Below are 16,416 nucleotides of genomic sequence, written 5' to 3'. Positions count from 1 at the left end.
GAGAAAGGCCTGGAAGAGGGGGAGGAACAGGGTTTGTGCCTTTCATCTCCACTTAAGGAACAAAAAAAATAACTGTGATATGTATAGGCTACCATACTTTTTATCATTTTCACAAAAAGTGACAGTAACAATCAATAAGAAACATTTTCAACAGAGCGCCTTGTAGTTTAATAATACAGCATACAAGTAACTAGTTATAATAATATGACTAATATAATTTGTGTTGCCACTTCATCAGTATTCTTAATGTCTTCTTCTTGTTGAGCTGTATATAAGGAAGGAGTAAGCCAGTATCTTTTAAAAAAAATCTGCAAAGCTTTCCATTTCATTACCGGCCCAAAAACTCTCCATGGATACTGGATCAAGCACTGAGATAACAATGCTCTGATAAAGTTTGTTATTAAATTAATATGGTGCATTTTGGGGACCCCGGGATGAATTCAAAACCTTATCTCCAAATTATTCAACTTAACTGTTACAGGAAACATATACTCTTAATTTTTGATGAACAAAAATAGTTGAAGAAAACTCAGCATGGGTTCTGTAAGGAAAGATCTTATCTCACTAGTTCTTTGATGGGATGAACAAACATGTGGACAAAAGGGACCCAACAGATGTCGTTTGCTTTGACTTCCAGAAAGCTTTTGATAATGTTCCTCATCAAAGGCTCCTAAGTAAGCTCAAGTCATGGGGTAAAAGGACAAGTCTTTTTGTGGATCAAAAACTGGCTAATTAATTGGAAACAGAGAGTGAGTATAAATGGGCAATTTTCTCAGTGGAGGGTGGTAAGCAGTGGGGTGCTGCAGGGCTCAGTACTAGGTTAGATGCTTTTAAACTTGTTAACGATTTGGAGTTGGGAGTAAGCAGTGAAGCGGCCAAGCTTGCAGATGACACTAAATTGTTCAGAGTGGTGAGAACTAGAGAGGATTGTGAGGCACTCCAAAGGGATCTGTTGAGGCTGGGCAAGTGGGCGTCAACATGTCAAATGAGGTTCAACCTGGCCAAGTGCAAGGTAATGCACATTGGGGCCAAAAATCCTAACTATAAATACAAGTTGATGGGGTGTGAACTGGAGGAGACTGACCAAGAGATCTTGGGGTTGTGGTAGATAACTCACTGAAAATGTCGAGACAGTGTGCAACTGCAATAAAAAAGGCCAACACTATAATGGGAATGATTAGGAAGGGAATAGAAAACAAATCAGCCAGTATCATAATTCCCCTGTAGCTTGTGCCTATTGTGAACTGTAAGAAGTCTTAACTTGACATCAATTGATTGATATTACAGAACAGAATGGCTCTATAACAAAGCATCTCTGTGTGAAACGTGATCCATTAGTCGACTGGCATGTAAGGAGAAGATAGAAGCCTTTGGAGCCTACACTTTAGGGGAATTGGATTTATCACAACATAAGATGAATGACTGTGAATGTATGTCCCAAATAAATCCTTCTGCATGTTTTTAAATGAATACTTCTGCATAATAATTGGAATACTTCAGAGAGAACTGGATACAAATTTATTGTTGTGGAACCCATCTCCTTTGGAAATAGATTGTGTGCTGTGTATGAGGTATCAAGAGAGGAGGTCCTACAACTGATAGACAAATTAAAAACTAAGTCACGAGGTCTGGATGGCATATATCCAAGAGTTCTGAAAAAACTTCAAGGTGAACTTGTGGATCTCCTGACAAAAATATGTAATTTTTCACTGAAATCTGCCTTTGTTTCTGAGGACTGGAAGGTAGCAAATGTCACCCCCCTCTTTAAAAAGGGTTCCAGAGGAGATCCTGGAAATTACAGGCCAGTCAGTCTGACTTCAATACCGGAAAGTTGGTAGAAACCATTATCAAAGAAAGAATGAGTACGCACATTGATGAACACAAATTATTGAGGAAGACTCAGCATAGGTTCTGTAAGGGAAGATGTTGTCTCACTAACCTGTTAGAGTTCTTTGAGGGGGTGAACAAACACGTGGACAAAGGGGACCCAATAGACGTTGTTTACCTTGACTTCCAGAAAGCTTTTGACAAAGTTCCTCATCAAAAGCTGCTTAGTAAGCTCAAGAGTCATGGAGTAAAAGGACAAGTCCTCTTGTGGATCAAAAACTGACTAATTAATAGGAAACAGAAAGTGAGTATAAATGGGCAATTTTCACAGTGGAAGAAGATAAGCAGTGGGGTGCCGCAGGGCTCAGTACTGGGTCCCATGCTCTTTAACTTATTCATTAATGATTTGGAGTTGGGAGTAAGCAGTGAAGTGACTAAGTTTGCAGATGACACTAAATTGTTCAGGGTGGTGAGAAGAACCCGAGAGGATTGTGAGGCACTCCAAAGGGATCTGTTGACGCTGGGTGAGTGGGCGTCAACGTGGCAGATGAAATTCAATGTGGCCAAGTGCAAAGTAATGGGGTCATGGTAGATAACTCACTGAAAATGTCAAGACAGTGCAATTGCAATAAAAAAGGCCAACACCATGCGGGGAATTATTAGGAAGGGAATTGAAAATTAATCAGCCAGTATCATAATGCCCCTGTATAAATCGATGGTGCGGTCTCATTTGGAATACTGTGTACAATTCTGGTCACCGCACCTCAAAAAGGATATTATAGCATTGGAAAAAGTCCAGAAAAGGGCAACTATAATTATTAAAGGTTTGGAACACTTTCCCTATGAAGAAAGGTTAAAACACTTAGGGCTCTTTAGCTTGGAGAAACGTCAACTGAGGGGTGACATGATAAAGGTTTACAAGATTATCCATGGGATGGAGAAAGTAGAGAAAGAAGTACTTTTCTCCTTTTCTCACAAGAACTTGTGGGCATTCGATGAAATTGCTGAGCAGTCGGGTTAGAACGGATACAAGGAAGTACTTCTTCACCAAAGGGTGATTAACATGTGGAATTCACTACCAGGAGGTGGTGGCAGCTACAAGCATAGCCAGCTTCAAGAGGGGATTGGATAAACATATGGAGCAGAGGTCCATCAGTGGCTATTAGCCACAGTGTATTGTTGGAACTCTCTGTCTGGGGCAGTAATGCTCTGTATTCTTGGTGCTTTGCGGGGGGGGGGGGGGGGCAAAGTGGAAGGGCTTCTTGGCCACTTGTAAACCTGATTGCACTTGAGGGTTTGTTTGTTTTTTGGCCCCTGTGTGACACAGAGTGTTGGACTGGATGGGCCATTGGCCTGATCCAACATGGCTTCTCTTATGCTCTTAATAAAAAAAAATAGAGACTATCCTATATTGGTTTATAAATTCTTTACTGCTTAAACACACCGCTGCTGTTGTTTTCTTCCGAAGTGCAGCGCTGACAATCACTTTACCGCCGATTGTCTGAAGGCTTCCGCCCCTCCCCGCAGAGCAAAGAAGAAAGATGGCCCACAGAAAGGGGGCTACAGAGCAAGACCAGATGGGGTGGTGCCAAAAGTTGCTGAGGGCGCGGCGGCAGCCAGGCAACCAGAGGAGGCAGCGGACGACACCCCCAGCTCGTCATCGGGGAGTGACAGAGAGAGGCCACTGCTGTCAGGAAACGAGCGAGACCTGCTGTGAAAGGCACAAAGCAGCAGGTCCGAGAACTCAATGTGCCACCTCAAGTGAGGAACTCTGTTTTATATTCCAGTTACGCTAGTGAACCCCAGATTGGGAACTCATGTCAGAGTGTGCCCTCCTAGATTTCTGGGTGTAGTCGGGGCTTGGTCACCCCCATGGTGGCCACTGGGCTGGGGGTGAGCTTGGTGAAGCTCCTGGAACCCATCCAGTTTGAGAAGATGGATGGGACCCCAATGAGGGGGGACAGAGACTTTGTTATAAGCATCATTGCTACAGCAAGCTAGCTTATCTGGTAGATATAGTAACGGGCTGGTCTGACCTTGCAAGCGAGAGGCCAAAGAAGATGCCTCGCGCCTTTCTGTACCAGCTTTGGTGAGAACCAGTGGACCAGGGGGTAGGGACAGATTTTTCCAGCGTTTTTTGATTTTATAACTGTCATCACTTTACATATTGGGTCATTCCTGGCAATGGCTTTCTAGCAGAAGGCCTCCTCTTGTATTGAACTCTCCATACATTCAAACCATAACTTTATGTGCATGGTTTCTTGGAGTCAGTAACTGGCAGAACCTTACACTTGACTCAAGTTCTCAGGGCCCTTTTGAGGTTGCCAACCCAAACTGGCAGCTAGTATAGGGCCTGCTTTGTGGGAATTGGCAGGATATAACTAAAATAAAATAAATATAAATCAACAGATCAATAAAATAAGCATTTCTCTGCGGTTTCTAGGAATCAAACTGCCTGATCACCGGACTGCAAACAGCAAAGGTGCAAGATCTTTCTTGGAAATTATTCATTTTTGCTTATTTTGATCCCATTACTCTAACTCAGACCACTGGCTCCCCCAACCTCACTGTTGCCTGCTCTGTCAGGAAGCAGGGCATCTGGGAGAGAAAGGTTTGTCCTGACACTGGCAACCCAAGAGCCAAACATTAAATAAACACCACTTATTGCCTGCAGATTTCCAAAGCTTGAGGAAGTGAATTATGTCTAAGAACTGGCACCAATTTACTTCAGTACTAAGGCCCAAACAGCACTTTATGATTTTTAACATGCAGGGTCAGAATACCCCCAGCCTGATGCTAATGCTGAAACCAAGAGAACTTGTGCCCATGGCCCCAATTCAGACGGGGACCACTAACCCACCGGAGGCTGTGAATGCAGAATCATAGAACCTCAGAGTTGTAAGGGGTCATACAGGTCATCTAGTCCAAACCCTTGCTCAATGCAGGATTAACCTAGAGCATTCCCAACAAGCGTCTGTCCAGTCACTGCATAAAGACTGCCAGCGAAGCGGAGCTCACCACTTCCTTAGGCAACCAATTCCACAGCTGAACTACTCTTACTGTAAAAAAAGTTTTTCCCTAATATTCAGCTGGTACCTTCCTGTCCCTAATTTAAGCCCATTATTGTGTGTCCTGTCTCACAATACTGTAGTGACGGACTACACCAAAGCACCATAATGCAGCAAATAACACTCCCTTCCAGCCATCTGGGGCCAGCAAGATGGCACTGTGGCAGACCAGCCCTGCATCAGCTGGTGAGCCGTGGCTCTGCCTACCCCTCCTGGGATTCTGACTGAAGGGGCCATTCCACTCCACTGCCTCAGGGCACTGTTGCCACCACTGTCCCTGTCCTGGGCTCTGGTTAGGCAGGACAGCCTCCTAACCTCCCTCCCGTGTCACTAGGAACTTGCCTTGGGGCTTCCCAGAGGTGCTCCTGGAGAATTGGCAACTGGCTGTTTTACCACTTTTTTCCTCCCTGACTCACTCCTAGCATTTCCAGGTGGTTGGGGGAACTATGTGGCAAACAGTGACTTCACTCCTTCAACAATGAAAGGATTTATTTAAAACCCACCACTATAAAAAGGCACATCAGAAGTAAATGGAAGAAATAAAATAATGTAGACAAAAATGCTCCATCTCCCTCCCTCCCTTAAACTCATGCCCTATCTAGGTGGTATGCAGGGCAGGTACCTTACTTGGTTACTCTGGGGTAAGCTAGTCAAACATACCCCCCAAAATGGCCACCGTCTCTGGCCCAGGAGCAGGGCTATACCAGCCTCTATCTGTGGCAAGCTCCAACTGAACCGACCGATGACTGGCCTCCCACCCAAAATTCAATAATATATAAAGCAGTTCCAGCTCAGGAACTGGGTCTCCTTCCTGCAGCATTCTGGGGCAGATTTCCTCAAAACTTTGATGGAGTTCCTGTCCTCTCTAGGGAGTTGGCGTCAGATTACTAGTTGAAAACAGGAGGGGAGGGGGGAATGAGAAGGAGATTAGGCCAAGGCCTAAAGTTTGATACTCTCCTCCCATCCAGACCACAAAAAGTTAAACTCACACACAGAATGGTGTTTCTCCACAGGCACAGTAAGAAGACTAAAGCGCCTTCTCCATGGTGCCATGGTTCCAATCTGAATTGGCACCAGGTCCTTGAAAAACACTCCTGACATCTGACAGTTGTCATCAAAGTCACCCTGATTCTATACGCTACAGATCATAATGTGCAATTCAGGCCTTAGTAACAGCCATTTCAGGGGCTGAATTTTCTCTTATTTCTCCTATCTTTGGACAGGGAGATTATCTGTTTCCATGCCCTAGACAGACACACTCAGATTTCCACAGACACTATACTGTGAAATATTCGCAACACATGCTCCCCCCTCCCCCTTTTACCTTCTGCCTCCGTTTCTCTTTCCTCTTATCCTCTGTCGCCTGCAGCATCTTCTCTTTCCACAAGTTGAAGAAATATGAAGGATCCGTGTAGAACTTCAAGCCATCTTTCTTGTCATCTCTGAAATGAACAAATTGGACGGAAAAAGAAGCAGAGACAATCAATTATAACCATATAGCCTGGATAATCCAATGGGGGTGGGCAGCTTTTTTTAATTGAAGGACACGCTTAGTCTCTGCCTACTTCAGAGGGCTGTAGACATTGGCTCTTCTGCTTCCAGTACTGGATTCAGATTATTTATTATTATGGTACATAACCAATAAAAACAACTGAAGAAACCAATCCATTCAAATATGATGTACAAAGTAACCAAACATTTAGGCATGGTTGTTACAGTAGAATAAAAATATTCGAAAAAGGGAGTTTTGCAAAATTTTAAAATATACAAAAAGGATAAAAACAGTCAACTTCAAAGTCCCTCCTTTACAAAATCATCTCAAGTTCTCCTGGCAGCCACCAGAAATCTGGCACAATCGTACGTAAACTGGGGATTAGAGTTCGCTAACAATATATTTCTAGTTTGGGATCCAAAAGGCCCCGGAATCTCTCTAGCAAAGGATGAATATACTTGGCATGTATGCTTTTGCATAGTCCACACTCAAGCAAAACATGATCTATCGTTTCCACTTTATCTGTACAGTAAGGGCAAACCAGTTCTGCCATTGCCACCTCTCTAGCTGCCAGTACTGGAACAAAGGAAAGCTGGCACCCAAACAGAGCCCTGCAAGGTGGGCAGAGAGCCGGGCGCAGCCCCTCCTGCCCCCTGCTGCTCTTCACAGCCCTCAGCGTCTTTCCCAGAAGCTCCTGGACTTCAGCCAGTTGAGGTTTCTAACAAATTGAGAGTAGGGTTTGTAGAATCTTTCGGGCTCAAGTGCCGTGTTCTACTGGAGAAAGTTTTCCTTCCAGACGTTTCATTCTCAGCTGCGGAGAACATCCTCAGTGGTGTTGCAGCCAAGAAGGTCTGAGCGCCTGCTCCGGCTGCAACGCCACTGAGGATGTTCTCCGCAGCTGAGAACGAAACGTCTGGAAGAAAAACTTTCTCCAGTAGAACACGGCACTTGAGCCCGAAAGACTCTACAAACCCTAATGATGTTACCAGCCGTGAAAACCTGAAATCTTTAATAAATTGAGAGTAGCAGAAGAAAATTCTCATAGGCTGAATGGCTGCAGTTCTCTAGGCACAACAGTGACTATATTTATGACCCAGCCTCCCACCTAGCATTCAATAAACGTTATTTTAACCCGTGAATAGGTTTGGCATTATTAAACCCATTTTACAGGTGGGAGGCTGGGTAAAATGTGCGAGAGCAGAATGGCAGGGGAGGTTTTCAAACCAAGGATTTCCTGATCCGTACCTCAGTCACTCAGCAGCTACCCCTCTGCTAGTTGCAGGCACGACATACACACCTCCTGGGTGAGACCCAAAGCAGCAAAAACGGACTTGTGCTCAAGCAAGGATCCCTGCCTTTCTGAGCCTGTGGGCACCTTTAGGAATTTGAGAAGAGGTGGTGAGAAATGGCTGCCACAGGAGTTGTGGCCAAGTGCAAAATGGCTGCTTCAAGAGACAAAGGCAAATGAAATGCCTTCCTCCTCACACCACTTGAGAAGCAGAATTCTCAAAGGTGGGGTGGAGCCACACACTGACTAAGGACAGACCAGATGCTTCCGAGTCCTCCAGATCCTCCAGCAGAAAACCAAACCCTTCATTTGAAACAAAACCCTACCTTACAGTGGTCCCACCCACTTTCTGATGGGCACCATGCTACCCCAGGCCACCTTGTTGAGGAACCCTCTACTAGTGGGCGGCAACTTGCGTACCTCCCCCTCCCGCTGCAGCCTTCTATGCCCCCCAGTGGTGGGTCACAGACCTCCATGAACAGTGTGTGGGCAAAGTAGGGGGTGGGTCTGCAGTGAAAGAGGCACAACAGAAATGCTGCTCCTCCTCTCCGCCTCATCTGTTGTTGAGCAGCCAGAACACCAACTGGGGATCCAAGCCACTGGACAATCCCACAAGTGCACTCTTGCAGCCAGATGAGTGCCAACAAATTCAACGCAGCGGGTTGAAAAAAGGCTCCCGATCCTCCTCCCCTCCATCCTCTCCTTGGCCTCTTTTAAATGTAGCATGGCAAGCTGGGAACGCCCTAAAGGGTTTCTCATGAGATTCCTTCCTCTGTGAGGTCAGGAAGCCTCACAGCAGGGGTGGCCAGTGGTAGCTCTCCAGATGTTTTTTGCCTACAGCTCCCGCCAGCCCCAGCCATTGGCCATGCTGGCTGAGGTTGATGGAAGTTGTAGGCAAAAAAACATCTGGAGAGCTACCATTGGCCACCCCTACAGGATTTGTGCTCTTTGCTGCACTGGGAGGGAAAAGAAAAGAAGGCTGCCATGCTCTGGGCTCAGGAGCTGGAGGGTGAGGCAGAACCCCTCAGGGAGCGCTCTGGGATGAGGCAGGACTAGTTCTCTGACTCTTGTTTAAAGGGCTTCCCGGCCACACTCGAGATGCTGGGGCACGGAACTACAGCGGGGTACAGGCTGTGTATTCCTGCAGCTCAAATGAGGTCACACTTATTGTTAGTGGATGGCAGCTGCCTCAGCAGACAGCTTGTGTGTGCTAAACAGCCATCTCAAGTGCTGCAGACACAACACCTCTTTCAACTGAGGCAGGTGGTCTTCTGGCCCTTCTCTCCCACTGTATCCTGGCCACTGACCTTCCCTTCTTCTAGCCTGACCTGTGACTGACTGGATGATGCTGGCCACTGGTGGCACTTTACAGATGATACAGGATGGAGTGCCGTTCAGCGGCAGTTCCTGCAAGGGAAGCAAGAGGCCTGCTTCCTTCAGAGTCTGGAGAGAAAAACATCAGAACAGAAAACCTCTAGATTCTATGAGGGCGCATGAGCCTTCCGGTCTGACCCAAGCTAAGCATCCGTCTCCATCTCCTCCATGGCTTTCCATGACGGTCAGAAGTCCCTTTTGCACAATGGCCTACCTGTACGGCGTAAGGATGTTAAGTGGCGGGGGCTTATCGCAGCGCTGGTACATCTCCATCACAGGGTTAGGGATAGAGTTGCGAGAGACCACCTGCTGGTTCTGAATGGTTGAGCTCTTGAATGCTTTCCGCATGTTGATGTCTTGCAGGGAAACTGCAAAGCAAAACAGAAGCGTGACAAGGGATGAGAAAAAGCAACGACGGGGAGTGCTGATGTTCTTGCTGAACCAAGGAAGATCTGTACACCAGCTCTTTTCCCTATAAATGACTCTCATATATATTCCACCAGTTCAGAGCAGGAGGGGCTGCGGCTCTGTAGACAAGACTGACAGATGGACTAAGGGTCTGATTCAGTATAAGACGGCTTGATGTGTATGTGTACATTGAAAAGTGCTGTGATTTGTTTCACCCAATCTTTAACACTAGATTAGAAAGACTAAAACTGTCCTTCGGAATCCACATCCTCGCCCTGCGCCACCCACTGTCCCCAACTGTGGAAAAATGAGGTACGCCACTGAAGGGCCACCCTACAAACTCCCACGTCAGTGAGGTGGTGGATCAAAAACCATAATCAACTGTGTTGACAACTACCGTAAGATATAGTAATAGCAACAGTGCCAACCCACCTCAATCCAACTGCCTATGGCAGGAGTCCCCAACCCCCGGGCTGTGGACCGGGACCGGTCCGTGGCCTGCTAGCGACCAGGCCTTGAGTTGTATAATTATCTAGTCCACCCCCTTACGCAATGCAGGAAATTCACAAGTCCCTCCCCCCAAGCCCCCAGTGACCCCTGCTCCAAACCCAGAAGATGGCAAAAAAACCCCAAAAACCACACCCTCTCCAGGATCCCTGGCAAACCTGGCCTGGAAAAAATTGCTGCCTGGCCCCAAAGTGGCGAATAGGGATCTTTGAAATGAAATTTATCACAGGGGTCACTTGTTTGAAGTAGTCAGTTGGGAAACATGCCCTCTTTTTGCCTTTTCAAACAAGGACTTTAAAAATAAGATTGACAGGGTTAAGTCAATGGATTTTTTTTGGGGGGGGGATAACTAACCAATCAGCCATTCATAGGAGCGAGGGCATCTGCTGCCAGCTGTCCAATGACAATAGCAGATTGTCCCTGGAGGAGGAGTCAGTGGGTGTGGCTTTGCTCAGCCAGGGCCTCTGCGGCTTATTGCTCAATGGTGGTGTAGCCCCAGGGGGTGTGGCCTTCACTTGGCATTTGGGAAGGGGAGGAATTTTGTCCCTGTAAGGGAGCTGCAGGAGGGACCTGGCAGGAGAGATTCTGAGGAGAAGGGGCATCTTGTGCTAAGTCTGAGGAGGAAGAGCCTCAAGTAGAGCTGCAGCTGAGCATCTCTTGGCATCTCTGACTCTAATTACCCATCCCTCCTTGCTGAATAATCCCCATTTATATTTTGACTTCTGCTTCTGAAGGAAAAGGTGACCGGAGAATCCAGGTATACAGTTGCTAATGTCCATGTGGCGCTTGGAGATCTCCTGGCATTGCAACTGTAGAGATGAGTTCCCCTGGAGAAAACGGCAGCTTTGGAGGAAGGGTTTTATGCTCCCTCCCCTCCACAAACCATGCCTTCCCCAGGCTCTATCCCCCCCCCCCAAATCTCCAGGAATTTCCCAACCCAGAGTTGGCAACCCTCTCAGGGAGGTGATTTGAATTGCATTTTATTTTGCTTATAGGGTAATTCTCCCCATAGTTAGAAGCAGTGGGGGAGGGGGGCTGTAAGCACTGCAACTTCCTATACCTGCAAAGAGAGGAGGCCTAGGGCCACCCTGCCGCTGGCCCAATCCAGGTTGGGGCCTTGCAGCAATTTTTTAAAGCTTAAACATTTTATTAAGTTTTACACATTAAATTTAACAACATTAATCATGACTGAAAAGGAAAAGAAAAAAATATATTACAGTCACAAATTCTTAGCAGTAGAACAATTTGGTTTCCAATTAATGAAATACAAAATCTTTATACTTTATCAGTAAAGTACAGATATCTGAATATTGTTGTGTGATGAAGAAAATTAACCATTTCCCCACAAAACAATCACTTGAATTAGGATTTTCTGACGGAGCCAGTTGTGTAGCCAATTTATCCACAGCCAACATGTCTCATATTTTTTCATACAAGTGTTTCAGAGTTGGGAGTTTACTGGTTTCCCAAACTGAGCTCTAACAGTAATAAGAGAAATATCAATTCAGCTATTGGCTTTCAACAAGAATGATCTGGCCACAAGTTAAGCAGAATGAATTCCAGCTTGTTGGAAATAGTTTGGCCTTCTGTTTCACTTATAATTAATGCTATCTTTTCCTGAATAATTATAGACTTTGGGACATGTCCACCAACAGTGTAAAAAAGTGCCAGATTGTCCACATCCTTTCCAGCAAGAAGGGTCAGGGTTCTCTTTTTTTTAACCACGACAGTTTAATTGGAAGAGGACCAAAGAACGATATGAAACATTGGATAGATGACATTTGTCCCTCCTTGGTATCAACATTTTTACAGGAACACAACAATTAGTCCGATTAGTGGAGGGGCTTAAATATATTTAAATCATGTAAAATATTTTCAAAGTCACTAACAGATCAGATGCTTGGCCAATGAACCAGACAGGAATATTTGTACACTTCATTATACAGAGACACCTGGCCATCAGTTGCACAACAGCCTCTCAGTTGCTCAGTCTTGTCCCCACCCCCCACCTCCCGCAAACACACATCACAGCTCCCTCCCTGCAACACTGTATGTCCATTCCACACACTGCAAAGAGATGGGCTTGCTCTCCTTCCAAAAAGGTGAAGAGTCTATTTACTACATCAAGAAAATCTTGTACGAACTAGTTAACCTCATAGTTAGTATTAGTTAAAAGCATGCTAGTATCCTTAGCGCTCCTTAATTAAACATGTAAATACATCAAATTAAAATTCCATTTCAAAAATTCTATGAGATCAGAGTGTCAAGACTGCGAACAAATTTAAGTGCCGTGTTCAACAATTCCCTCTCATCCTTCCACCTGTGCCGGAGTGTGCCTGCAAAATGTGCAACGACTCACAAGGGAGTACCATCCATGGAGAATCCTGAAATCTGAATGCAGCCAGAGAGTCCCATGAAGGCAAGCCCATTGCCCTTGTAGGTGCTGGAGAACAAGAAGCCTATGAAAGGGACACAAGGGGTGGGGAGGCGGCGGTGGCAGCGTCAGCATCACGGGGGCTCTCTCCCACAAGGCCCTCCAAGCTCCCTGATGAAAAGCAGTTGCACAGTCATTTCCCAGCCCTGACAGGACCTGGGCTGCACCTGTGGATCAGGTGAGATGTGCTTCGCTTAACTACCTGACAGCACAGCCAATAATGCCAAGACTTTGCAGCTGAAGGGCACAGGAAAAAGGCTGGTCACTCATTGCAGTGGAGTATGTGGAAGCCTCAGAAGAAAGCGTAGGTGACTGGGGAAGGCAATGGCAAACCACCCCGTAAAAAGTCTGCCATGAAAACGTTGTGAAAGCAACGTCACCTCAGAGTCGGAAACGACTGGTGCTTGCACAGGGGACCTTTCCTTTCCCAGAAGATGCAGAAAAGCAAGCAAAGCCACCCTGAATCCCATGGGCTGGTTTCTCCTTTGGGAGGAAATGAGTCTGCGCCGCTGGCTTCCCTTTGAGATGAGCCGAGGTCCTCTGGTGCTTGAGCAGCAAGGAGGGAGATGGAGCGCCAGAGAGCAGCTTCATTTTGCAGCATTCTGGTGGTTTGGATCTTTTTACACCACTTATGTGCGTTCCCACTTGGGTCCATCAGGTAATATCTCATGTTTGATGTGTGAACAAAAAAGGTCTTGAAGTTCTTGGCTTCTGGCCACAGCTTGAGCAACCACAGAATCTCCCCTTTCAGAACTTTGTTGACAGGGTCTACATAGCACAAGCGGGGTCCTTCGGTCGCCGGCAAGCAAACAGACTCTTCCTCTTGTCCACTGGCTCCATCTTCAGGATTAAATTATTCTCTACAAACTGGCGCCAGGGGTTTCCACCAGCCTGTTTTGCCAACAGCAACCTTTTTCCTTCTTCAGAGAACTGGAGGTTCAGCTCAAAGGAATTACTGTTGAGATCATGAATGTATTGCTCTATGTTGTTGCCAGATGGCTCCAGGGCAGACAGTGACTGGTGTTAGGGAATTCTGTTTGAAATCCTATTTCTTTATCTCAAACAGTGCGATGGATCACTGGATCAAATAATCATTGAGAGGCATTTAACATGAAAACGCAAAAACATATTTATTTCTACAGGGAAAGGGTACTGGGAGATAAATAACAAACACTGAAGAACTACATCCTCACACGAGAAGACCACATGCTTAATGGAAGACCACTTCCTCCTTCTTGAACCCTCTGCCTGAACAGAGGAAGTCACCGGACTAACTGACCAAACAGACAAAACAGATTTTCCCGCTTCTAGACCTTGATTGACAACAGTCAGTATCTTCTTCCCAGGTCATGCAGACAATAGGGAATCAGGCACAGTGTTAACCCTATAATGACCGGAACTTTAGAACATTGCAAAGGACATACAAAACAGATACATATTTCCAACAACTGGGAGGAGGTGGAGCCAGAAAATTGCAGGCAGCCAAACTGACTCAGGAGATTGTCATAATTTCTGCAGCAGTCTTCGTCATCCTCAAACACGGCAGGTAAATATGCAGTGAGGTGGGGGGGGGGAGGGGGTGTTTGGTGATGTAGATTCTCCCAGGTGATAGAACTGAAGAACGGATGGGCCTTCAGGGGCTCATTTCTTCACAGGCAAGCCTCTTGGTCGCATCTAGAACCAAAAGCTTTCCACGAGATCTTTTGCCTTGGGAAAGAACTTCTTTGGGAATTCATATCCCAATCTGATTATCCTTTGAAATATACTCATTTCTGGCTTGGAATGGTGGCCGCCTTGCTACCAGCTGGTATAGATAGCCAGTTTGGTGTAGTGGTTAAGCGTGCAGACTCTTATCTGGAAGAACCAGGTTTGATTCCCCGCTCCTCCACTTGCAGCTGCTGGAATGATCATGGGTTAGCCATAGCTCTCACAGAGCTGTCCTTGAAAGGGCAACTTCTGTGAGAAGTCTCTCAGGCCCACCCACTTCACAGGGTGTCTGTTGTGGGGGGATAAGATATAGGACATTGTAAGCCGCTCTGAGTTTCTGATTCAGAGAGAAAGCGGGGTATAAATCTGCAGTCTTCTTCTTCGTAGCCAAGAGCCCACAGATCAGAAGAGACATACTGCGCTGTCCCAACGAAGGAGTTTGCCTGTGTTTGCTTACTGTTTGCAGGTAACACTTTTGCTGTCCTAAAATCTGTTATTTGAATGTGCATTTCCCCATTGATCTAGATGTTCTCTGGCTTTAGGTCCCTCTGAATAATTCCCTTCTCATGCAAATACTCTAATGCATCAGTATAAAACCTAGTAAAGGTCTCATTAAAGGAGCCAATCTTGTGGATATATTTTAACAGCTCTCCATTTTTGGCACAGCTAAGAGCAAAATAGAGTTTCTTGTCATCCTGAAACATGAAGTAGAGCTTGTCAAAGAAAGGGCGATCAAGGCGTGACATCACATCTCTCTCTCTGGTCACATAGGGCACCTTGTTCTCTTTTATGATATGGCACTTCTCTAGAATTTTAATGGCATATTCTCTGGAGGTGGCCAGTTCTCTGGTCAAAACAGCCATTGAGAAAGATCCTTCACCCCGAATCTTCCCAAACTTGAAGTCCTCTGGGCGTTTCTTTCATGGCTGCAAAGGCTGCTGTGGCCCGTGGCTCAGCTGTGGTGCTCTCCATGTTCCGCCCCAGCTGGCAGCAACAGGCAGAGAACTGGAATCTGCCTGGCTCCTCACCATCGATGGGGATGGGCAGGAACACAGAACCACGCTGGACTGGATGCGAAAAACATCATACAGAAGGCTGCCAGTGCTGGCCATGGGTGCTGCCGCTGCCGCCAGAGCCCCCTCCGGCCAGGCCGACCGACCGACTCTGGTGCTGCTGCCAAAACAGCCCAGAGACCCAATGGGATGCCCCAAGGGTCAGGTTTGAGATTATGAAATAGCTTAAGCGGTGTCATAAACCGACGAGATAATCTGTTATCGTTTTGGAGCTCATTGCTGGGGAAGCATATAAAATTGTGAATTTTAATTGAGCACCTAGATAATATTTTTTCTAGATAGGGATAAGCAAGACCCCCTAATTTAACTGGTCCTGATAAAAGCTGAAAAGAAACCCATGGTTTTTATTACACCATTAAAAGTGAATTTAATTGTGATTGCCAATTGTGTAAATCTTTCTGAGCTAAGGTCAATTTTGAAGTAAGAATATGAACAGGAAGGAGGAAGTTTTTGAGCCTAGCTGGGTTGTGACCTCCTGTTGAGCAGAGGTGGCAGTGGTGGAAGAACGTAAGAGAAGCCATGTTGGATCAGGCCAATGACCCATTCAGTCCAACACTCTGTCACACAGTGGCCAAAAAACCAGGTGCCATCAGGAGGTCCGCCAATGGGGCCAGGGCACTAGAAGCCCTCCCGCTGTTGTTCCCCCCCCCCAAGCACCAAGAATACAGAGCATCACTGCCCCAGTCAGAAAGTTCCATCATTTTTTCCTTAAGAGGATCTATTTTATCCAATGGAGTCAGATTTAGTTTTGACCAATGTAATAAAGAATGTTTTATGGTATGGAGTAACAGTTTGTAGTTGTATTGGTATAATTCTAAAATTCTCCAAGTTTTGCCTACACATTTAAAAGAGTAGGGGTTTTTAAATAATTTGTTTTATGTCAAGAATTATAGAATCATAGAGTTGGAAGGGACCTCCAGGGCCATCTAGTCTAAACCCCTGAACAATGCAGGAAACTCACAAATACCTCCCCCTAAATTCACAGGATCTTTATTGCTGTCAGATGGCCATCCAGCCTCTGTTTCAAAACCTCCAAGGAAAAAGAGCCCACCACCTCCCGAGGAAGCCTGTTCTACTGAGGAACCGCTCTAACGGCCAGGAAGTTCTTCCTTATGTTGAGCCGGAAACTCTTTTAATTTAATTTCAACCCATTGGTTCTGGTCCTACCTTCCGGGGCCACAAAAAAAAATTCCACACCATCCTCTATAGGACAGCCCTTCAAATACTTTAAGGTGATG

The 16,416-nt window shown here is 46.0% G+C and overlaps 1 protein-coding gene and 1 pseudogene across 1 annotated transcript in view; both read right to left on the bottom strand.

Annotated features, from left to right (window-relative positions):
- Positions 1–16,416, bottom strand: part of LOC132579583 (actin-binding protein WASF3-like) — a 38,041-nt gene that overhangs the window by 16,362 nt on the left and 5,263 nt on the right. The window contains exons 3-4 of the mRNA XM_060250046.1: positions 9,264–9,417; positions 6,220–6,337 (exon numbers count right to left, since the gene is read on the bottom strand). Of these exons, the coding sequence (XP_060106029.1) occupies positions 6,220–6,337; positions 9,264–9,417 (272 nt within the window). The remainder of the gene's footprint in view (positions 1–6,219; positions 6,338–9,263; positions 9,418–16,416) is intronic.
- Positions 13,167–15,277, bottom strand: LOC132579649 (3-phosphoinositide-dependent protein kinase 1-like; annotated as a pseudogene).

Source organism: Heteronotia binoei, chromosome 11, assembly GCF_032191835.1.
Source record: "Heteronotia binoei isolate CCM8104 ecotype False Entrance Well chromosome 11, APGP_CSIRO_Hbin_v1, whole genome shotgun sequence".
Taxonomy (NCBI): Eukaryota; Metazoa; Chordata; class Lepidosauria; order Squamata; family Gekkonidae; genus Heteronotia; species Heteronotia binoei.
Note: the sequence above shows the minus strand (reverse complement) of the source record. Positions and strands in the feature narration are given on the sequence as shown.